This window comes from Eleginops maclovinus, chromosome 16 (assembly GCF_036324505.1).
Source record: "Eleginops maclovinus isolate JMC-PN-2008 ecotype Puerto Natales chromosome 16, JC_Emac_rtc_rv5, whole genome shotgun sequence".
NCBI lineage: Eukaryota > Metazoa > Chordata > Actinopteri > Perciformes > Eleginopidae > Eleginops > Eleginops maclovinus.
This window is the reverse complement of record NC_086364.1, coordinates 5,585,226-5,610,052: the sequence shown is the minus strand read 5'-3', so window position 1 is coordinate 5,610,052 and position 24,827 is coordinate 5,585,226. Positions and strand designations below refer to the sequence as shown.

At 40.1% G+C, this 24,827-nt stretch overlaps 1 protein-coding gene across 1 annotated transcript in view; it reads right to left on the bottom strand.

The window, feature by feature from the left end:
* tmem104 (transmembrane protein 104) overlaps positions 1-24,827 on the bottom strand; it is a 63,683-nt gene that overhangs the window by 30,392 nt on the left and 8,464 nt on the right. Inside the window, exons 7-8 of the mRNA XM_063904173.1 lie at positions 13,715-13,814; positions 12,132-12,228 (exon numbers count right to left, since the gene is read on the bottom strand). Coding sequence (XP_063760243.1) covers positions 12,132-12,228; positions 13,715-13,814 — 197 coding nt within the window. The remainder of the gene's footprint in view (positions 1-12,131; positions 12,229-13,714; positions 13,815-24,827) is intronic.

Below are 24,827 nucleotides of genomic sequence, written 5' to 3'. Positions count from 1 at the left end.
GGGGAACCCTTGCTATTCTATTTCCGGGTAGCCCTGAAAAATACGTCATCACTGTACCACTCCAATGGTTGTAATTCCCACTTTGCAAAAAAAAACACAGGCAAAAGGATACAGCGTGGCAAACAGGAAAAGCAGTTTCAACACCAACAGCACTAAAGACCCGGTGCTACCTTTAAATAACTGCAGAAGTCAAGCAATATTTATGACTGCACTATAGAAAACACCCACAATGTATATGGAATGAAAAATAAAAAACGGACAACAATAAATGGCCATAACAGACACAGTACGAGAATAAACTCTCATTTAAAGAGGATGCTGTTTTAAGAACATCTCCAGACCAACTTTTAAAACACCTTTCATCTCATTTGAGACACCTCCAATGTAGTAACCTGTACTGTTAATTAGGTATGTGGCCCTGGAGACTGCCATGCTTCCACACGATTAAAGATAGGACTCTAATGAGGGGAAGGAAGACAACTCAGACAAACGGAGAGGCGGAGGAGGGATAAAGCGAGGGCAGAAAATTATTCATCCTGTTCCTCAGACAAGGAGCAGGACCGTTGGTATAATTCGAACCATAAATAAAGATGTGATGTAAAGGTTTCACACTCAGAAATAAACATATAATATGCCTTAAATAGACGGCTCAAAAAAAATCATTGTATATTTATTTTTGAAAGAAAATAATGTTTACTTGTCACTGATGGTAGACTTTATGACTTTGAACAATCTGCTGTTTTCCAAGTCTAATAACATTTTCTAATGTGCAGTTCTCCTGAAAAAAAAAAGCATTATACACCTACCAAAACATAATGAGCAACAACACACCGATGATTTATGATAGGCTTGGGACATATCTAGGGAAGACATGAGTAATGATAATTTGTGTGGTTTAATAGCATAATGGTGATTGCACTACACCTATCATCCTCACTGTTGTAAGAAGAGGCAAAGGAGGAGCTGGCTGCATTAGAGCAAGTATTTCCCCCAGAATTAAACTGATAAATGGATGAATCAGCAAAACGACATTCATAAAGACAAGGATATTCAAAGAGGACTTATGATGCTCATTTTCAGATCATATTACTACTTGGTGCTTCCACTGGGACATGTCTCCAAGACTCATAATGCCTGTACTGCAGCACCACTTTTCACCATCTGTCTGAAACCAGAACCCAGTCAGCTCGGATTGGTTAGCTCTCCGGCTCTGCAGTTATTGGTCTACTGCTTAGAGATGTGATGAAAATTTCCCGGCCCTTAACCTATCACATACAATTTGTTGGACCGCTAGCCAATAGAAGCGCAAGCAGAAATAAACCAGTCCAATGGAGGCGTTTCAGACAGCGGGCGGCCTATCACCCATCCTTACTATGGCATTTGCCACTTGATTGACGTACAGGTAAGCCAGTCAGGTCTCATCTTTTCTAACACGCAGTTCACCATGCATGCGCGGTCTACCACGCCAGTTGCAAATCAGGGCTAGCTGATTACATAATTAGCCTTCCAATTTATACAATTCTACTAAAGAAAGGGTATAAAAATGAGTGGGGAAGCTGGACCAAGTAAGAAACCAAAAACTTGCAACTTCCATCCAGAATGGGAGGAGGACTTTTTTTTCACGAAGTCATATTCGAAGTGCGTTTGTCAGATCTGCAAATCTACAATCGCTATTTCGAAGAAGGGAAATGTGGAGCGGCACTTTCGGACAGTTCACAGAACTTACGACATTGACTTTCCTCCAAAAAGCGAGCTGAGAAAGAGAAAGGTGAAGGAACTGAAATCACAGTTGTCCGGACAGCAGGCATTTTTCACAAAGGTGACTTCAAAAGCGAAGGCAGCCGAAGCATCGTTCAGGGTGAGTCACGCCATAATTAAGCACAAGAAGCCCTTCCAAGATGGAGAGACGATAAAAGAGGCATTCGTTGAAACAGCTGACTCGTTGTTTCAGGACTTTAAAAACAAACCGGAAATATTATCTTCAATCAAAGCTCTCCAGCTATCAAGAAGTACAGTTACACAGCAATGTGAAGTCATGGCCGACGATTTGACACAGCAGCTTCAGAAGGACATCGCGGATTGCGATTGTTTCTCACTGCAATTGGACGAGTCTACAGACGTAAGTGATACAGCTCAGTTGTGCATTTTTATTCGGATGGTGTTTACAGATATGGCTGCAAAAGAGGAGATGTTAACAATACTGCCTATGAAAGAACACACGCGGGGAGAGGACATTTTTCAGTCTTTAAAAAACTTAATCGAGAAGACCCAGCTCCCTCTGTGCAAATTGGTGTCAATCACCACGGACGGTGCACCCACAATGGTTGGCAGCTCGAATGGACTTATTGCCAAGTGCAGGGAGGACAATATTTTCCCCGACTTCCTCAATTATCACTGCATAATACACCAACAAGCATTATGCTGAAAAATGCTTTACATGTAAGAAATAATGGTTGTGGTAATGAAGATTGCCTGTTCTATTCAAGCCAGATCTCTTCAAAGACGACTGTTCCGTTCGCATCTGGAGAAGGCTAACTGCGACCATTCTGAGTTGTTGCTACACACTGATGTGAGATGGCTTAGTAGGGGGAAATTCCTGCAGAGTTTTCGAGAGCTCTGTCCGGAGATAAAAGAGTTTTTACGATCTGACCAACATGTTGAATGACCTTAATTTAGAGCTGCAAAGAAAAGACAAAACCATGGTCAATATGATTAGTTCAGTTAATGCTTTCAAACAAAAATTGTAACATTTGTCCTCAAAGCTGCAGCGCCATGATTTGGGGAACTTCCAAAACCTCGCATCAGAGCTGGAGACGCAAAGGAAGGCTTGTGCGCAACTTGACATTGCGCGTTACACAGAGCAGATTGGGACAAATGTGTCAGAGTTTGACAAACGCTTTCAAGACTTTGCTTTACTCCAGCCAGTCGCTACATTTATGTGCTACCCATTTCGGGAAGATGTTGAGGTTGATTCACTCGCATCAAAAATTGCAACGCTGTTTCATCTGAACTCCTCTGGAGTGGAGGATGAGATGTTGACACTACAAGCTGACATTCAGCTGAAGGCCAGGGCTCATGGACAGTCCTGGAACTTACTCACAGAGGAAAAGTACCCAAACATGAGGAAATGTGCTACCTTCTTGACTGCATTATTCGGCTCCACTTATTTATGTGAGTCAGCCTTTTCCCACATGAAGATTATTAAGTCCAAATACCGTTCCACCATGACTGGATGATCATTTGGAAGTCTGCTTGAGGATGGCTATCAGCAGCAACTGCCCGGACTATGCAACCCTGGCTGATTCCATTCAGTGCAAGTCATCAGAGTAAGGTGACCAAAAATGTACTGAGTTGTATTGTGCCATACGGGTTCATGCAGTTATGCAAGGTACACCAGCATAACTTATACTCAGAATATATACAAATAGATATATGTTTAGCATTTTCAATGTAGGTAGATCATTTTGACGTCATTATTTTAAAAGTAGCTCCCAAGCTGAAAAAGTGTGGGCACCCCTGATCTAGACTAAAGACCACCACGACCTGACTTCCCAATCAATTCAGAAACACACCTAAGGTGTACCACTGTTGTACCCTACACCATAATAACCCACAAAAACATCCGGATACTTAAGAAGCTCAAGGATAATTCATCTCAATGTGAGCAGCCATCTTTAACTTGTTTGCATTTTAAATGCTGGACATTTCTCACAAAAAAATACATAAATTTGAGTGAGTGATATCGTTACATCACAGTGAAACGTCCTTGTACAAGATAACCAGCGCTACACTCCTTGGATCTGAAAGGTAGATTTGTCTCCCCTATGTACTGTCCCTCATGCCAAAAAAAAGAAAAAGAAATCACAATGGAAAGACGTTGTTAAGGCAGTAAAGGGGACAAAGGAAGCACATTTACTTTGTTTTAGCCCCCAAGGAGTGATGCTCACAAACGACTGTGTCGCACGGAAAAATAAATAGAAGAGAGCAACACGAATCACTTACATTGAAAGTGCATTAGGGAGGGGTCTCTTAGCAGCTATAACCAGGAGGAATGGTTACAGCAAGAACAACTACGGGAGGCAGCAATTAGACTTTGACAGTCCCCATACAGATAACAATACCTGGGATATCAGTATAAAATGAATAAGCTGTGTAGAAATGAGAGGATCTTTTACATAGATTTCCAATCTTTGTAAAACTAAATATAAGAGATTAATACATAGATAAATGCACACTTTTTATATGTTCAAAGTAACTACAGTCGTAGCAAGTAAATAGTTAAAAGGATGATATTTGCCTCAGAAATGAAGTGAAAATATAAAGAAGCACTAGATGGAAATACTGAAGTGAAGAACAAAGGTGTCAAAAAACTAAAGGACTAGTTACAAACATCAGCAGAACTTGTATGTGTATCTTGAATCAGTATTGAGTGGATGCATCCCAAAGGAAAAAACCGAGTTAACATGAGCTGTGACGTTAGACAGACGTTATAAATTGTGAACATATTCTTTAAAATACAAAAACACATTATTTGTAACAATTTGTAACTGCGCTTCAGATTATGTTTTTGTTTTCAAAAACCATGTTTTTTTTAAATGTCATGGTTACAATTTTAACCAATAAGCGGGTGTTAAAAATGGAGATTCATTTTGGTAGGTAACGGGGGAAAAAAACAATCTAGACGGCTTTGTTTGTTGAATGCAAACATATCTCAATTTTCAATCATAAACACACAGACACACAGACACACACACACACACACACACACACACAGACACAGACACAGACACAGACACACACACACACACACACACACACACACACACACACACACACACACACACACACACACACACACACACAGACACACACACACACACATACAATGCCCTTGAACACACTGAGCAGCATCTGATAACACGTCACTGTGATTTCATATGTATGAACATACTTTATCTAGTATAAATAACTCACATTATTTAGTTTATCAGGCTGCAGCTAAATGGGTTGAATAACAAGCAAAATCTCTAAATTAAAAAAAGCTCCACAGTGACCCCTATTTCTCCTTGAAAACGGCTCCCTCATCACAAGTCAACACCAGCCGTCCCAGCTCCAGCATGGGACCCTCCACCCCGTCCCGACCCGCTGCTCTGATACAGCTTCCTGCTGCTGTGTGGAGTGGACTCCCTCCCCGTGTGGATCTCAGCTCCAACACTTCTCCCTGCTGCGATAATCTCTATTAAACCATCTGTACTGTCGTCTCCCTGCGGCTCCTGCCAGGGGTGGGCAAGTCGCTGCCGCTCGACTCGAGTATTATCCTCCCTACTGTACACATTGAGGGCTTTATCCATGTGTAGAATTGCAATTGAGCTGATCTTGATCCTAAGTAGCTGTAATCAGATCAGTAAAATGATAATGACACCGGGAATGACAGAGGCCCTATTATGATTTCTGGGGTTTTCTCTTTCCTGTAGTGTGTTACAGTATATAGGTTCTTGTGCATCGTCTTCAAAGGCTTTAATCACACATTTTCTCCATTGAATATACGACTCCATTGGACTATTTTGTTTACTTCCAGAACATGGTGACATCAATATGTAATAATAATCCCGCTTCATTGGCTGGTGCTCCAACACATTGTACTTTATAGGCTAAGGCCCGGGACATCTCCAAGTGGTTGACCAATCACAAAAGAGTCTTCCAGCTAACCAAAAGAGGGCGAAAAGAGGTGCTGCAGAACAGGCCGTATGAGAAAAATAAAGAGCTTTTTGAACATTAAAGTATGGAGACATGTCACAGTAGAGGCTAAAAAAACAAATATGAACCTGAAAATGAGCATAACATGCCCTCTTTATATACTAAGTTCTCAAAAGAATATGCAGCAAAAGAAGAACCTCTGCAATCTTGTTTTATTTTTTAAAGGGAACTTACCTGCTAGAGCCGGCTACCCATATATTAAGACCTTGTCTACCCAGGGTACAAATCAGCGGCGTGGCCCTATGCAGAATGTCACCCCCTCCCCCTTGCCCCTTTACTGATCTTCAGCTATAATATCATGCAAGGTAAGAAAATGCAAAAACATTATCTTTAACTTATGGATATCTTCATGCTATTTAATATATATGTTTTGATTAATTGTTCGATCAGCATTACCGTTATTGTACTACATTGCATGTTTGTACTGATTGCATTAATGTGTTATTTTAAATTTAAATGTATTTGTTTTTAGCATATCTTTACAACATCAGTCCAGTCGCTACAGATGAAAAATTGCTATTATTGCGCGCTGTCCATATAAAATAAACAAATAAAGTAAAACAATTATGAGTAAAACACTACAGTAGCAGAATCCTCCCGGTCCATGTATAGGTTGCAAAAATGGTCCAACAGAAAGCACTTATCTTAGTACTATTTTATAGACCCTACAATATTTACTTATGTAGAACCAATATTGAAAATCTGACAAATAATTTAAAGTGCATCACTTTTGATGGATTTTATATCTGATAACAATTCCTCAAACGTGTAGGCGTTCCTCAATTTAAACTATGTGTAACAGGTTAAAACACTGCAGTAGAAAAATGGCATGAGGCCTTAACAGGGAACGGACATCAAGGTCGCTGAAATCCCTCGTGGAATAAATCTTTATTAGTCAGTTAATTAATCAATCAGCTCTGTATTGAGAAAAGGTGGCAGGGTGGGTCATTCAACTCTACGGGGACGCAGACACAACTTTGCTTACACTTCAAATGAACTTTATTTCAATACATGAAAGAGTGTATGGCTTAATAGAAACACACTATAATTGAAACATCTGCATGAAGATAAGCCGTGAACAATGCAGAGCAAGCATAAACCGACCTCATATACCGCATCGATTTTCTATCACTTTCCCCCCATGCTGGGAGAACAATAAATCAGCCATTTAAAAATCCTACGGGTTGTCCAGCGGGGTAGCCAGTGTGACAAAGCCCCTGCGGTGAAATTCAAAAAGAAAACTTAGCAGGGGACAATCAAGGACAGCGAAGTTTAATTGAGGTCTCGGGAATCTCTGCTGGAGCTGAACTAAAACCCCAGAAAGTTCCCACTGTTGCACAGCCACTTAATCTTTTCAATCAGAGCCGTATAAAGGGCCAGGATCAACACGGAGTGCTCCGTTATGCAACGTCCTCCATCATCTTCCTTTCACACCCCGAGAGCCGACAAATATTGTAGATATTGGAGGAAGAGCCCTCCATCCGCCCAGTCGGGCAGCAAACATGAGAATCAATCAGCCGCGCAGCAGATCACGGTCGAGTGATGTTCTTAAGAGCTTTCAGAAACTCGGATGAGGAAAATGGCCGTTGTGTCGTGTCCGCTTGCTCATAGTCGTGATCAGTAAAGTCCAAGATCCGACCTCGTGAAATATCAGCCGAGCCGCTCGGACCGCATTATCACAGAGTAATTAGCCTGTCTCTTTGTGAATTCTGCACTGAGGTCTTTATGAACATGACAACGTACTCCGGTGGTCAATGCACTCCAATGCATATTCAGCTAATTTAACTCTGCGGAACCCACGCATAAAACCCTGGTGGACTGAGTGTCAGTGCCAGGACTGACACTCAGTTGATGTGACTGACACATGATGAAGGAAAGGGCCCTGAGGTGTTGAGTTGAATAAAGAAAATGCAACCCCTGAAAACACGCTAAAACCAGAAGGGGCCTCAGGGTGTTAAAGGGGGGAACAAGAGGTCAGGCAATTTGTATAAGACAACAGAGTTCAAGAAGCGGGCGGTAACAGGTTGGAGAGAAACACAAATTGTGTTATGGCCCAAAAGTGAACAAAACCAGCAGTTTTTCCTCCTCATTTCCTTACTGTCAACCTGAATTCTGTTGGTAAAGGTGTAGTCATCTGTGCAGGGACAGATGTTCCGACCTAAAAATAACCTGCAATCTGTTGTGCGAACAAAGCGCCCTAATCACTGCGGGGCGGCCGGCTGGGGGAAACCTGTGGAAGTGATTCACACAGACAAATCTAAGAAAATCCATAAAGAAGGGACGCCGGCGAGTAGGGTCAGTACCTAGAGACTCCTGGCTATAAAAGTGCTTTTAGGGGTGAGATAGATTAGCAGGGCTAGAAATCTTTCAGTGGCTCTGGGTTCAGTTTTGATTCTCAGAGTCATGCTTTGAATTAAAACAATTCCTAATTCAAAACTGATTCTTAATCCAGAACAGAGGGGTGCTAATTTTAGAATGTGGTGTGGGAAATAATGGCACAATAGCAGAGTAAAGAGGTGTAGAAGATATATATATATATATATATATATATATTTAAAAAATACATACTGTAGGTAGTAGTAGTATAGAACAGACATTTCACTGAAGGATTTTGTGTCTTAATTCTCAGTGACTTTAAGAATAATAACGGTAGCTGCCATATTTCTTTATCAAATATGTGTCAATCTGTGTTTTGAAGAAAAAACTTGAAAATCTTTTCAGAATTTTAGAAGATAATAATCTTGATTCTTCCATAATCGATTTTTTTCACCACACCATTTATTTCCTAAAATCCATTAAGGATTTGCTGCATCTTCTGTCTCTTTCTTTGGATACCGGGTATCACGCAGTCTTACAGGTTGACCCACTACAAACACTCATTCCTGTCCAGACCTTTCACTCCATATGGATGTAAATGTTGGTCATGAGGGCTTTGAATGTCATCATTGTCAGTAGGTGTATTGATGTACATGTGTATGTGCAAATGTGTATTCATAATTCATGTGTCAATATGTCTTTTATCTTGTACCATGTAGTATGTATGATTTGTATGTTTTTGTGGAAGGAACTCCTTACGGGGACAATGAAGTATATCGTATTGTATTGTATGATCTTCTAAAACCAGTCTGAAACATCCAAAGGTTATCCGGTCAAGATGAAGTCCAGTAAGAGAATAGTAAATTAAATCTTCAACACGTGTGGAAAACAATTTCTCCTGCAGGACTCCTGAGGGACAGCCTCCTTCAATCAAAACAACAACCTCTCTCTCTCAGCACCAATCACACACACTGGACTAAAGCTCTTCACAGCAACACCATAATCAGGCTGCTCTTTAATCTCTCCTCATTTTCTCAACTCTAAAATGATTATGGCTGCAGTATTATCACTAACATCTAATTCCCCTGGATCATTATCACAGAGCGTCTACACAACAACTACAACTACAGGCCCCCATCAGCTTCCAATAATCCATGCTAGACAGATATATGTTACCCTACGTGTTGAGTAGATTACATTGGTTGAATGAAAGACTGAAGACAAGAAAAACTAGATTACTAAACTGGGTGGAGTTGAAGAATGTATAACCTTTTTTTTATTGTTAATTTAATGTATATTGAATATAGAAATAAGTGCATTTTTATGAAGAGTGATATTAGACAAAAAGGGAGGCTTTTTAGATATTTCCCAGGACTATTTCCCAGGACTGCTTCCTGAACCGCTCACAATTCACGGTCGAACTTTCATTAAAGTTAAAATGAAGATGAAAGGCGGGGTAGTTCCCACTTTGTTGCGCCAATCTGGTGATTCAATGTCACAACCTGTAAGTCAATTTTACTACTTGTGGATTTGTTAGTTTTGAAACAAACAATGTATCTACTGCTGGGGGTTGAGTTGCAAACACAGTGCTAGTCTTGGCTAAGTTACGCTATTATGATTAAACTGTTGTGCCCACCATCTTTACAGCATTTAAACATGTGAAAGCAGAAAATGAGCTTTATATGTCCTGTAATATTGGGATGTAAACCTGCAACAGTTTTCATTTCAATGTTATATCAGTGATGGTTTGGTTAAAAGAAGAAGGCTGCTTCAATCGTAAGGTGTATTGTTTTTTTGTCAGTTAACAATTGAGCGTGTCATCACTGAAGGACCTCTCAGAAACGTTGTACATCTGTAACAATACTGAGGAGCCTAGCTGGATGCTAGATGGGGCCGGTTGTGATAGCTGTTTCCACAGGGTAGAGCCCGGCAGATCAGAAAGAGTCAGTTATTCAGAGTATAGGCAGTATCACAGGCCATACGTATCTCAGACTCTGGAGGTGCACGCGCGCACGCACACACACACACAACCTGCTCAATGATTTCAGATTTATTGAGGGAAAAATCAACCAAAAATGTAAAGAACATTTCTGAGATAGAAATGTGTGAAATAGTACAAAATATCAGTGAGCAGAGGGTTCAAATATAAAAAATTAAACATATTTAACATTCGCCTGTTTACAAGTTTCAGCCGTTATTTAAAAATTCAAATTCGATGCTTTTGAAAGAAGACACATTATGCTTATTTTCAGATTTTCTATCAATGTCAAAAAAACTCCCTCTGCAGGGAACACACATATTTTAGCCTTTGCAGACCATTTACATGCACACAAATCCATATATCACACTACAGGAAAGGAAAAACCCAGCATAATAGGGTCTCTTTACAGTAAGTAACCGTGGGAACACTGCAAGCTAAATGGGATGTCCTGTTAGTAGTGTATGCAACATGTAAATACAGCACAGGGTTTAAAAATGATCTTGGTGTATGAACATCTCCACTTGCAGATAATAATTAATTTGTAACAGCCTTAATTTAATCATTGACATTAAGTTTAATCGTGTCAAACAGAGAAGTTTCCCTTCACTTTTAGTGAACGCAGGAGAAAGTGGAAGGCATTTCTTGCTATTTGTATGTTCAATACCCTGATTATTGTTAAAGGTCAAATCAGTGAATGCCCATTTGTCAGTGTTCACTGGAAAGAATGCTCTTCAGTGCCACATATCTATTTCCCTGAGCGGCCATGATGTAACTAGGAAATTAGTCTGCAAAACTGCAAGTGTAAACAATTTGAGCAGAGATTACAAGTCAGCATTATTTCAATTTGCTTACATACAGTAAGAGGCTTATCCCATTAGGAGATAAAGGGGAAAAGTTCATTTATTGGCAAATTATTCAGGCCCCGCTCATTCTATTAAAGTGTGGAAAAGGATAGAAGGCATAGAGAGAGAAAGGAAGGAGTGAGGGAGGGAGGTGGAGAAATTATACAGGAGGAGATCTGCACATCTATCAGTGTCGCCTTGCAAAGTTAAAGCTCAAGTGGAAATCACAGAGTTTGGCTCACTTAAGATTTCAAGGACACACGCACGCACATGAGCGTGTGAGCGTGCGTGCACACACACACACACACACACACACACACACACACACACACACACACACACACACACACACACACACACACACACACACACACACACACACACACACACACACACACACACACACACACACACACACACACACTCCTGTGAGGCGAGGAAGGGATAGAAAATGTTGTCAGAGCAACATCCGACAGGAAAGCATGATTGCTCTGAACATTAAATCGTTCACACAGGATACAATTATCTCCGTCTACACAGAGGAGTTGCAGTTGGGCTGTTTGTTACAAAGAGTCAAATTTGACCCTAAGTTTTAGTGCAAGGAAATGGTCTGCAAAGGCTAAAAAGGGTTTATCTCCCACACACTCCCCCCTGCCCCTGCCTGAAACGCCTTTGTTTGCTTCCTTAACATAGTGACATCACTATGTAAAACGTGTACTTCTACTGGGTAGTGCTCCAACACATTGTACGTTATAGGCTAAGGGGCGGGACATTCCCAACACATATATAAGTGGTTGACCAATCACAACAGAGCCGGCCAGCTAACCAATCAGACTGGTCTCTGGTTTCAGACAGAGGGTGAAAACAGGTGCTGCAGTACAGGCAGTATGAGAACAATAAGAGCTTTTTGAAGATTAAAGCATGGAGACATGTCACAGTAGAGACACGAAATAAAAACAAATGTTTCTGATAAATGGCAGTCTGAATAATGAGTACTTTTTTTTACTTTAACTACTTTTTGATTCTAATAGTTGGATACTTTTACCCAAGTTATGTTTTGAATGCATACTTTAATTGTTTAAAGGTATGTTTACACGTTAGTTTTGCTATTTGTTCCACCAGTTTTTGGGCTATCCATGCAGAACCATAAGGAGTATATTGTGTATTTTTTAGGACTTGAAAACAGCCGATGTATAACTGCTAAACAGAGGTGTATGCATGCTGTTGGGACTGACCAAAAACACCCGGTACGCGTCTTTCCTCGTGACAGAACCCCAGCAGGGATCAGTGTCGTTGTACTTCACACTCCCAGCACTGCAGGAGTGATTCCCACTGTGGGAAAACAAACAGAGCTTAATGTTTTTACCCCAACGTTGTGGGGTAAACTGATGAGCACATTGAAATTCAAAGTTTGAAATGTCATTACATCGTGTCATGTCAAAAGTCGAGCAGCAGAGGTTGAGTGTCTCTTCAAAGTAATCACAAACTCGATAATTGTTGTGTGACAGACAGAGCTTTGGTGAAACTCTTCTACCCATGCTACTGAGACGTCTCTGCCTTGGGCTGCTTTTGAAGTCTCAGTTACATCTCACATTTATTCTTACTGGAAGGTTAGCGAGGTTTGGACAGTAGAGAGAGAGAATGTAATACAAACGGACAGCGTCAGTGTGCTGCGCCTCAGTACAGGATGACGTGCACCTGCTTTGTCACAACACTTAGAAGAGGAGAAGAACATGGAGTTTACGCTTAGACCTCAGATCACAAATATGATTCTATTATTGTGAATCAATTGGTTTTTACTTATTGATGGTAGGGCAAAGGTTAATTAATGTTATGTTGCAGGATCTCAGATGTCCCGCCAGGGATTAAAAAAGAAGCTGCAATAAATACAACTTAGTGTGTTGTGTAATTATGTTACACAACACACTAAGTATTGCTATTTTGTTTAAGTTTTGTGCTCTGACTGCGAAATGTTTGCATTCTTTAATGTTAAAAAATCTGAACATCTGATTGGTTAGCTGGCTCGCTCTGTTGTGATTGGTTATATCCTTGTGGAAAAGTACTGGAACTGTATGGCTTCGTTCCGAGGACATGTTTTTAATAACTGTCCCAAAAGTCTATACTGAGCTGGGTAAAAGTGCCTTTAGTTCTGCTGCTCCATTTGCTTGGATCCAGCTGCAATATGAGCTGAAACCGAGACCTCTTTTAACAGATTTAAATGAATATGTTCCCTGTTCTTGCTTTTAATGTGTTTCTAAAACTGTACTGCTGCATATCTTAGCCAGGACTCTCTTGTAAAATAGATTCTTTAATCTCACTGAGACTTCTGGTAAAGTCAGGGAAACTGATTTGGATAAAATGGTGGCAATTTATTTAAAAAATGTATTACACTTTATTAAAACCTATCTGAATCTCTCCATTTAGAAATCATCCAACTACAACACTAAAGGGGGAATGGTTATTATTGTAGTTGAGGATCTGAAGGGCAGAGTCTGTAACTATAAAAAAATACTTCATTCTCGAGTCCAGCCAACAGACTTGCAATAAAAATCTGTCTGGAAGCAAGTTGACACGACGCAGACGGCAAGAGCTCAGCGGGCCTACAGGCTTTTATCAGCAAAGCTTTAATGTCTTAATCTCAAGGTCAGAAGGTGTCAATAAGACCAAGGTGTCCGGGCCGAGGAGCCAATATTTGAAGACAGATGTGCTCTTATTCTCAAAAGTACTTTGGAATGGAGGACTTCTAAAATATCCGTCTTTATATACAGTATACCATGAAAGTAAGAACGATTGTCATAAAGTGAGTTTATGGTCTTACCAAGCCATCTCCATCAGGGATATGGGCACAGCTGCTGCGTAGATGGCCAGGTCTCCGTACAGATACACTATGATGCAGATGTAGAACATGTTGACACCAACTGGAAGACAAACATGAGAAGAACAAGACAGTCAGATTTATGCAACGACAAACAAATGCACGTGAAAACCTTACCATTTGAAAGGCTTCTGCAAAAAAAGTCTCACGCTTGATAGTCCAAAGTATTTAAAACAGTAAGCTTTTAGAGAATGGGACAGATCAGATGTGGAATACTGCAAGTTAGAGTTTGTGAAGACATTGTAATAACTATTGTACTGCTGTTGTCAAATTGGGGCTTGAAGATTTGAAAAGAAAATTGAAATGCTCCCATTTGAACTGATATTGAGATATGATTCACGACGTTGGGAGAAAAACATTTTTGCATTACTCTAATTTCAAATGCAATGATTATGGTTTACTGTTTATCTGTACCAAACAAGTGGTTTTCTTGAATGTGTAGATTATCTGCAGCACATTACTTAATTCAGAGTGTGATTCAAACACATCCAGCTCCGGAAATAACTAAGAGACCACACCAAACGTTTCTTAAATCTTTATCTCTACATGTATGGCAGCCATTCCAGTGTCTGTTGCATTACAACACAGAAATATTGTCAGTAGTTTATAGAATACAATTTTAAAAAATCATTTAACTCAAAGAAATACCTATGAATAATAAAACAACAGAAAATGGTAATGCTGCAGTGATCTCTTAATTTTTTCCAGGGCTGTATTTTGCAAAATATTGGACATCCTTCGATTGGAATATCGCATTTGTATTGCAATTTCAATTAAATTGATTGTTCTATGTCAAATACGATTGACTTTTTCTTAGTTTTTGCACAATGGAAGCATGTGAGAGAAAAGACAAAGATTTCTTTAAGAGTTTAAGGCAACACAGGGTGATTAATTGAGTTACAGATCATTTGTTCAAAAGTAACATTGCGCCAAAAGGTGACAAGCAATATTCATCTTATAATCAAACAATTAATCATAAAATATAGATGAAGAGTGTATCAAACTAAACCACTATAGTTCCATCGCTATTAAAAAGTACTCTCATCCATACCTCCGCCTACCACATCCCTCAATTCCCTATCCTTCTCACAACTTATTGGTCCAGTGAAAATATTGAAAAGCTAATCGCTCCATGGAGGAATTCTCCCTGTCAGCCCTTTCCTCTGCACAGCAACGGACTCTTCACCATCTGCCCTTTTTCTCTTCATCCACTCACTCGACTGGCAGGCCCGACCCCGGCTGTCTTTGCCAAGACAAGATGGAGGGCTTTAACCAGCGGACAGATCATCACAGTGCACCACACATCCATCATGCTCTTCAATTCTTAGAAGGGGGTTCAAGCGTCCAACTGGACACCGCCGCTAATTCATTACCGCCAAGGAAATTAGAGCCCAGAGTCCATAAAAAAGAATAAAACGTGACGGATTCACAGCTTCACGGGTAGGGTGATTTTTTTATGAATTAAGAACTGAGGTTCTTAAATTGCACTTAAATTAGGCTGTTATAGAACCTGAAAAATAACGATCTGCCAGCCTCATAAACAACCATTTGTCTAGATGTAAAAAAGCTGGTCTGAATCCAACATTGAAACTGCAGGCTAAGGAGTACTGCAACAGGCTGATGGTATTTCTTTTTTACAGTTAAACCTTTAGTCTATAAAATGTTAGACATTATAAAGAAACATCTGCCCATCAAAATGTCTTTGGATTGTTTTTTCCGACAGTCAAAACTTTATATTTTAACAGATACAAAAAACAGTTTTCACCTTTAGGAGCTGCACACTAAAGGTTATTACATTTTAGATTTGAATTGACTAAATCATCATGAAAACAGTTGCCAATTAATTTTCTGTAACGTATAGAGCATGAACATGGGTAAATTGTACGTCTCAAAATATTTGACTTGAACATTTTTTTGCCAGGGGACCTTATTAAATATTTTCACATCTTGAGATTTTCCCACAGAAATAACCACATTTTAATCATAATCTAAATTGAGCATATGCTTTTTTGGGTCCAGAGGATATGTATATACAGTGGGGCAAAAAAGTATTTAGTCAGCCACCAATTGTGCAAGTTCTCCCATTTAAAAAGATGAGAGAGGCCTGTAATTTTTATCATAGGTATACCTCAACTATGAGAGACAGAATGGGGAAACAATCCAGAAAATCACATTGTCTGATTTTTAAAGAATTTCTTTTCAAATTATTGTGGAAAATAAGTATTTGGTCAATAACAAAAGTTCATCTCAATACTTTGTTATATACCCTTTGTTGGCAATGACAGAGGTCAAACGTTTTCTGTAAGTCTTCACAAGGTTTTCCACACACTGTTGCTGGTATTTTGGCCCATTCCTCCATGCAGATCTCCTCTAAAGCAGTGATGTTTTGGGGCTGTCGCTGGGCAACACGGACTTTCAACTCCCTCCAAAGATTTTCTATGGGGTTGAGATCTAGAGACTGGCTAGGCCACTCCAGGACCTTGAAATGCTTCTTACGAAGCCACTCCTTCGTTGCCCTGGCGGTGTGTTTGGGATCATTGTCATGCTGAAAGACCCAGCCACGCTTCATCTTCAGTGCCCTTGCTGATGGAAGGAGGTTTTCACTCAAAATCTCACGATACATGGCCCCATTCATTCTTTCCTTTACACGGATCAGTCGTCCTGGTCCCTTTGCAGAAAAACAGCCCCAAAGCATGATGTCTCCACCCCCATGCTTCACAGTAGGTATGGTGTTCTTTGGATGCAACTCTGCATTCTTTCTCCTCCAAACACGACGAGTTGAGTTTTTACCAAAAAGTTCTATTTTGGTTTCATCTGACCATATGACATTCTCCCAATCCTCTTCTGGATCATCCAAATGCCCTCTAGCAAACTTCAGACGGGCCTGGACATGTACTGGCTTAAGCAGGGGGACACGTCTGGAACTGCATTTAAGTCCCTGGCGGCGTAGTGTGTTACTGATGGTAGCCTCTGTTACTTTGGTCCCAGCTCTCTGCAGGTCATTCACTAGGTCCCCCCGTGTGGTTCTGGGATTTTTGCTCACCGTTCTTGTGATCATTTTGACCCCACGGGTGAGATCTTGCGTGGAGCCCCAGATCGAGGGAGATTAGCAGTGGTCTTGTATGTCTTCCATTTTCTAATAATTGCTCCCACAGTTGATTTCTTCACACCAAGCTGCTTACCTATTGCAGATTCAGTTTTCCCAGCCTGGTGCAGGTCTACAATTTGGTCTCTGGTCTCCTTTGACAGCTCTTTGTTCTTGGCCATCGTGGAGTTTGGAGTATGACTGTTTGAGGTTGTGGACAGGTGTCTTTTATACTGATAACGAGTTAAAAAAAGGTGCCATTAATACAGGTAACGAGTGGAGGACAGAGGAGCCTCTTAAAGAAGAAGTTACAGGTCTGTGAGAGCCAGAAATCTTGCTTGTTTGTAGGTGACCAAATACTTATTTTACCGAGGAATTTACCAATTAATTCATTAAAAATCCTACAATGTGATTTCCTGGATTTTTTTTTCTCATTCTGTCTCTCATAGTTGAGGTATACCTATGATGAAAATTACAGGCATCTCTCATCTTTTTAAATGGGAGAACTTGCACAATTGGTGGCTGACTAAATACTTTTTTTGCCCCACTGTAACTGTATTGGACTGTTTTGTTCAATAGGGTAAATAATTCAAAGTTAAAGCCCTGTTAGGTATGAGACAGCAAGAAAACAACTGTCATGCTACTTAAATGTGATAATAAGTCTTATATGCCATTTTCAAAGTAACTGCAGGTAAATCAATACAAACATTAAGTGATATTAAATGGGGCAATCTACGGAGATGGTTGCAATGATTGAATGAATTCCAAGAGTTGAAAGCTTTCTTCGTTTAAATTTAAATCGATATTTTCAAAAACGATGAGAGGGATTTAATGGTCCGTCTAACAGGTCATTTAATACCCATTCAGATTTCTAACCAAAGTCAGCTAATTGTAAAAGTTGTACAAATCAGGGAATTATAAATGCATGTATCATTACCAGTGACATGTTGGCAAAGACAACTTGGTTTTGGGAATGATTTTTAAAAGGTTCACCTATACATCTTTGACAAACAAGGGTTCAGAAACCAATCATACAACTCATATGCAGTGGAGTAAAAGTCAGCCTTACACCGTTATTACAAATGTTGGATGATACATAGTCGGAAAAATAGAAAAAACCTCTAGAATCATCTGAGCTAAATTGTTGGTGGTGTTGCTGGCCTTAGCCAATCAGAAATTCATAATACGATTTTAAAGTTCAGTCCAATCTGGACAGTCTTTGTTTCCGGGTTAAGGGATGAAAGAAAAATTCATCATTTCTCAGTCAGCTGAAGAGACTACGGAAGAGGATTAGTGCCATGTGAATTTCTTTTAGATTTGATTCAAAGCGAATTATTCTTTTCCTTTTTTTTCTGATGAAAAAGGCAGAGTTCTGAAATTAAAGTCAGAATTAATACTTCTTACTGACTTTTTCTCAGAATTTTAAGACAAAACTGAGATTTCTGACTTTTCTCAGAATTCAGATTTTCTTTTTTTTCAGGATTCTATGATCAAACTGTGAATTCTGACTTTAGTCTTAGGAATACATACAAAAACATTGGGAAAAAACCCTTCTTTACTCTGCATAATATCACCTGTGGCACAAAATAGGACAAGGTATATACTGTAAGTGTCTTAGCGGTACAGGACGCAGTGTACTCCGCCGCCACTGTCAGTAAGCGATAGCCTGGCGAGAGCGCTGCATGACCACAGGGAGGCCAGCCTTCACGGCACTGTAACTAATATTTCCCAATTACCCAGAGCCACGGGCAAAAAAAGGCTGCAAAATGGTTCTTCACGTAGTAGCAATCTTTCATCTAGCTGTGAAAATCATCACAATCCATCACAACACTATGCTTCTGACTGACAGACCTGACACGAATCAGAGCAGATATAGAAAAACTGCTATTCAGTTAAGTGCATTTTAAGGGCACCCTTTTTGTATTCATAATTCATAACTCAGTTTTTTATAGTCTAAAGGGAGAATATGTCCTTTAAGTATCATATAATTATCTGTCTTGACCTCAAAAATAACTGCCGCTGTTACACTGAAGCATCTGAAATAAGAAAAAAGGGGAACTGTTCATTTTAACTTTGTATTCACCTCATTAACCCACCTCTCCTCATTTTACAATTCTACTTCTTAGGGAATATTAGAGTCAAATGTTGATGAACTGATAGTCAAATCTAAATTGAGCTCGCCCTGGAGGCAACAACACCATATTTCTAAAAATAAGTAAATGGGACAGTAAAAGTAAGACATGGCTGATTTAGTTCCACCAGGTCATCATCTGTTTGATGTAGGTAACATACTGAATGTCTTTGTCAATGCTCAATGCTCTGCAGTGTATTTTTTCCACCAATCGTTTGGTCAAACCAAAAAATATAGGATGTCCTTTGCTTCTTCTTACAACCCAAGGTGATCATCAAATGTTTCCTTTGGTCCAATCAAAATTCAAGGGAATCTATTTTGTACATTGTAAGTCACTGAAAAGCGGCAAATGAGTTTCCCACAGCTCAAGATGTGCCTCAAACTGAGGTGTGAAAGGACTTAAAAGACTAGACCTAACAGGCCTTTCAATTTGAGGAACCAAATCAAGCTTTCCTGGGACTCAACAGCTGCTGTCCAATTGTTTGTTTTGCTTAAGAACATTCCTTACTGAGGGAAGTGACCCAGATGTCCTTATATGATAAGGAAAACTGTAATGCTTCCTTTATAATCTCCTTCAGTTTAAGATACGCCGGGCCATCCTTTACGCAAGAAAAGGAGATAATGCCGTCCCATTTAAAGTGACGCACCATTTGGCCGTTCACGGAAACAACCGATCATGACAAACGAAGAACATGTTAGTTACGAAGTTATTCAGCATTATACAACGTATGCCGTAACTTGCCAAAGTTCTCCTGTGTTTCAAACTTTCAACACTAAACTAAACAAAAAGCCAACATATTAAGTACTGTAAAATGATGTGTGTTAGCTGAGTTGTGTAGGATTTCTTTAAAGATGTTTCAGCTTATTTGAATGGTGATATGCACATTGATAGATCTGCCGGCATAACAAGTTAATCATATTTTGCAAGTTTTATTTTTTTAAATATATTCATACTAATTGGGATTCAAACAGACAGAAGGGTGAGTGAGAGCAACCGTTACAGTCCACTTTAATTGTAATTTAAGAATATATTTTTCAGTGATGTCCATGTTCATAAAGCCTTCATAACACAAGACAAAAGAATGCACGGGGCAAAGTATCTCGATGCACTTATAGTAGTACGCTGTATGATAAATAATTTTCCATGTTTGATAGATATCATTCCCGCTGGCTCATCGTATTCAGGTTTTTGTCTAAACCGGGTAAAAGCAGTGTTGCGCCCTCTGACTGTCGGCATGCGCCCTCATACCTAAATGCAGGTTTTCCCCGGAAAATGTTAAAGTGATGCCAGAAGACAATATTTCTGTATAATGACTAAAAAAACAGGAAAATAGTGTCAAACAGAGCGTCAGATGGAGAATAAATATGGGATGGATGTCCGGTGGGTCTGCCGGTGGACGAGGGGCAGGCAGCAGGCTGACACTGAAACTGAGATTTTCTAAATTAGTTTCTTTTACTCTCCTTTTTTATGTAGAAGAAGTAAAGAAACCATAACTCATGCATGAGAAAACTTTTATTTTCCGCTTCGCTCTGATGCAGTATGTTGGCCGGAAAGTAGGAAAGCCTTATATTTGGTCGGAAGTGATGACAGCGCCCTCATACTACATTTTTCCTAGAAAATTCACTGATATTTACATCCACCAGAGAACTGGAGTCGGATTCTGTAAGTACTGGGGTTCACGTCTCTCCTTATCCCAATGACTTTTCCCCTCAGGTTAAGGGATAGTGTTTAGGAAAAGACATAGGACCTTTTTTTGGACAATTTCACCACAACCAACGTGTAGTTTTGATGTGTGGTTAATCATAGTAAGTCAGTATAAAGTAAGCCCTAAAATTAAAATACATCTCTAACAGAGCTGACAGTGGGGTTGTAGCAGTGGCTAATGGGAAACGATCGCGCTGAATGCTGGCGCAAACATGTCCATTTCTCCTTTTAGTGGCTCAGGTGCTCCAGATTTCTCCCTTTGACAGCACTCTTAATGCACAAGTGTGACATTAAGGTAAAAGTCACTGAAGTATTAAAAATGGAGGTGCCCATGTTTGGCTCTCATTAAAAACTGAAGGACCGGCTACAGTGGAATAAATCACTTTTCACCCATGTGCTGTCGGCCATGTTAACCAGCACGTCAAGTCACAGAGGGAAGAAAAGCTGAGCCAAGATGCTGATGCAAGGACAGTGCTCTGCTAGGCTCTCTCTCTCTCTCTCTGTGACTTTAGCCAAAGTCCTCTTCTAATCAACTTTCAAATCATCAACATGAAGGTTATAGTAACACCTTTCCACAGTGGTGCAGATAAACCAGCCCCCATCAACATTCCTGTCAGTGGCGGCAGGTCAGGCTGATACGATACTCATGGCCTTATTCCAAGCCTGCCTCGCCGCTCCTGCCATGTCAATTTCAGTCCAGGAGGAAGTCAAACGCCCTCTAAGAGTGCCTCCTCAACAGCAGGAGAGATGCCTTTTAATTGTCTGCAAAGGTGCAGGAAGGAAAGACAAGGCTTCAGTTTATTATCTGTGAAGAGGTGGTGTCAAAACGGAGTCCATGCCTGTATCTTGTTAGCAGTCTGTTGTTATTTAGCTACTTGAAAAAAGAGCTGAATACAGTTGTCAGTGAAGACTCACTCCTTTAGTTTTTCGCAGCTTTATAAAAAAGCTGAACCTCTGATTATCTGATATCAACATGTTTTTTCGCACACACAAAAGACCTAGCAATTAAGGTTTAATTTCCCTCGGTTTGCTGGAATTAAGTTGTCACTTCTGACAAACTACACAACCATTCCCAAAGAAGAGGATTGAGATTAACATTTTCAGGCACTTCGGTGCAGTAGTAAACAAATAAACAGCTCTTAACAGCCTGCTGCTCTCCTTTTTAGACTAAGCAGATTATTTGCAAAGTGAAAATCTGTGAATGCACACTGACTAGGGGTGGGGGAAATAATCGATAAAGCATAGTATCGCGATACTTTGTATCAATACACAGACGCCAAGTATTGATATTTTATTATATAAACTATTCATATTGCAAATCTGAATTAAAGTTTTTGGTAACAATTGCTTCTTCAATCCACTAGATGGTGCTGAGCTTTTCTTGTGAGGTCATGGCCATGGGTAAAGTCAGTGGGATTGGGATTGAGTCAGCATAGAAAGAAATCCGAAAAGCGCCATATCACAATATATCGTATCGCAATACTATTGTAACATGGCTTACGTATCGCGACAGCATCTTATCGTGGGGACCCTGGTGATTCCGTCCCCTAACACTGACCAAAAGGAAGTGCCAGTTATTAATATCGGGTTAGACTTTAATTCATCTGCTGGTTATTATCTTGGATAACAGCACGGGTAAAAGAACACAAATTTACTTTAAAACGAATGGTAAAAACATTCACTACAAGTACAAAGCAAATTCGCATGGCGCAAAATTTTGAGAACATTCAAGAAAATTTCGCATCGGCGGGTAATGTACACGTGGCAGGGGACTCGCCTAAAACCAATAATTGTTATAGTTTATGAGGTGTCCTATCATGCAGACTTCACTTCAGCACATACACCACTGCTGGATTTCAAAGAAAATCATACTTCTCTTAAAATCCCAAATATATTAAAAATATTATAATACCCATAATACTAAGTGACATTAGAAGTGCAAAGGAGTAAAACATAAACTCAAACTAACCAACTTGCACATTTAAGAATTCAGACGGCACCTACATGTGAGGCAGCAGTGACCTGCGAGTTCCTGTAATCCTCAGCATGTTCTACATAATTGATAATTAGACTGAGCATGCAGAGGTCATGCAGCTCCACAAGTCTGAATTTTTTCTATTATTGCTCTCACACGGCACAGAGTCTACAACTTTACCAACTCTCATAAACTGAAAGAAGAAAAACAACAAGTTTATAAATGACAAAAAATGATGTATATATCACATTGAGTTTAATTTAAAACATTTGTGCCTTTTACGTTAAAATCACCAAAGAACATCCACCTGTCCAGCAGTGGCTCAGTCAGTAGGGGCTTGGACTGGGAATCGTAGGGTCGCCGGTTCAAGTCCCCGAACAGACATGAAATACGGAAGGTGGACTGCTACTTGGAGAGGTCCCAGTTCACCTCCTAGGCCCCTCACCTCCCCATTGCTCCCCGGGCGCTGCACAATAGCTGCCCACTGCTCCTAGTACTAGGATGGGTTAAATGCAGAGGACCAATTTCACTGTGTGTGCTCTGCTGTGTGCATGTATGTGTATCCGATTCTATCTATCTATCTCCAAAGGTTTATTTATTTTCTAACCTTTAACCAAAGAGGCTGTTGTACAAGATCTCAGGTATAAAACAGAAGATGCATTTAAGCATCTAGAGCAGTTTCTAGAGTATAAATTGTGATATATTTATAATTATTTTTCTAAAATGCAATTAGTAAAAGAAAAAGCGGCAATTTAAAAGGTCTTAACTAGGTTTTTGTGTTCGTTATTAAAATGGGATATTGGGAGGTCTGATAAGATCATAGAAAGTAGCTTAGATTAATTTTCATATTTAAAGTGTGTTTTTTATTTATGAATTTTAACATGTATCTAATGTTTCTTTGAGTACCTTTAGAAAGTGAATTATAGATTTGTTGTTGTTGTTGTTGTTCAAGTTATAATATTTACCGTCATTGTTCATAATCCAGAAAAACAAAAGCGTAAAAGTCAGGCCGACGTTTTATTATAGTTTCCCTCTGACTTTTAATTTCAATTACTGGCAAAATCTAAATTCTTTCAAAAATTCGGCGTTCATGATGTTTCTCTCGTCTCACATTTAACACTTGAGATATCTCAGAGTCTCAATGACAACCAGTTAAATGTCTTCTTTTGTGCATGAAAAGGAAGCTGGCACACTGAAGTGAATGCTCTTCATATCAGGCAGAAAGTGAGCATGTCGGCGCTGTCATGGCAGACAAAAGAGCTGTGTGTCCCCTCTCCTCGTTCAGCATGTGCTGGGACTCGTGCCTATCTAATTCATTTCTGATGAGAGCCACTGGGCAGCGTTCCCATAGAGCGAGAGAAGAGGAGAGAAAACTAATTTCCTTATTACCAATCGATACCTGCACATGCCTCACCTGCACACAACCAAAGGTCATCAACCAAGTTTTTTTTTTTTGTTCACCTCTAATGAGCAGGACAGAGGAGCTGAGTGACAGGAGGCGGGGCACACTGCAGCTTTAACAGCGTGAGAGCATGCATGAGTGCCTTCACACGTGTGGGTGTGAACACGAGCGGAGGGTGACACCATGCGGGCCGAGTGCTCCACCTAGTGCCGAGGCGCTGGAGGACGGAGCATGTCAGCGCAGATGATGTTGTCAGAGCTTTGACCTTTTTGTTGTTCCTTTATTCCTGCGTCAAGAGGGATACCGCAGACTGTTGAGTCACTCGCGAGTGGTGAGGAAGAGCCAGGTCGGCGTTATGCAAGCAGACAAGAGGAGGGAGGGGAAGACACGGCGGGGACAATGTGCTGATATGAAGGAGGAATGTAAAGCCGCCGGGCTCAAGGTGAACGTGATTCTGCTTTCAATTTTCCCTCAAAAAGTTAACAAAAGGTTTCATTAGCTCTCAAGTCATGCACAGTAGGGACATTTAATGGAGTCTCAAACAGGTAATTACAACCAAAGGTAATTTACCCATATATAATTACATCCAATTAGAGAGCCAGGAGAGATTCCTTTGTGAATGTGAGGATCAGCCATTAAGAAGGTGTAAAAGAATTCTGATTCATCCCACACAACCTTCACTGCTCCCCCATAAATGTTACACGTGGCTAATGATGTCGCCGTCTGCATTTAATTGAATAATGGGGGTGGGAGAGAAA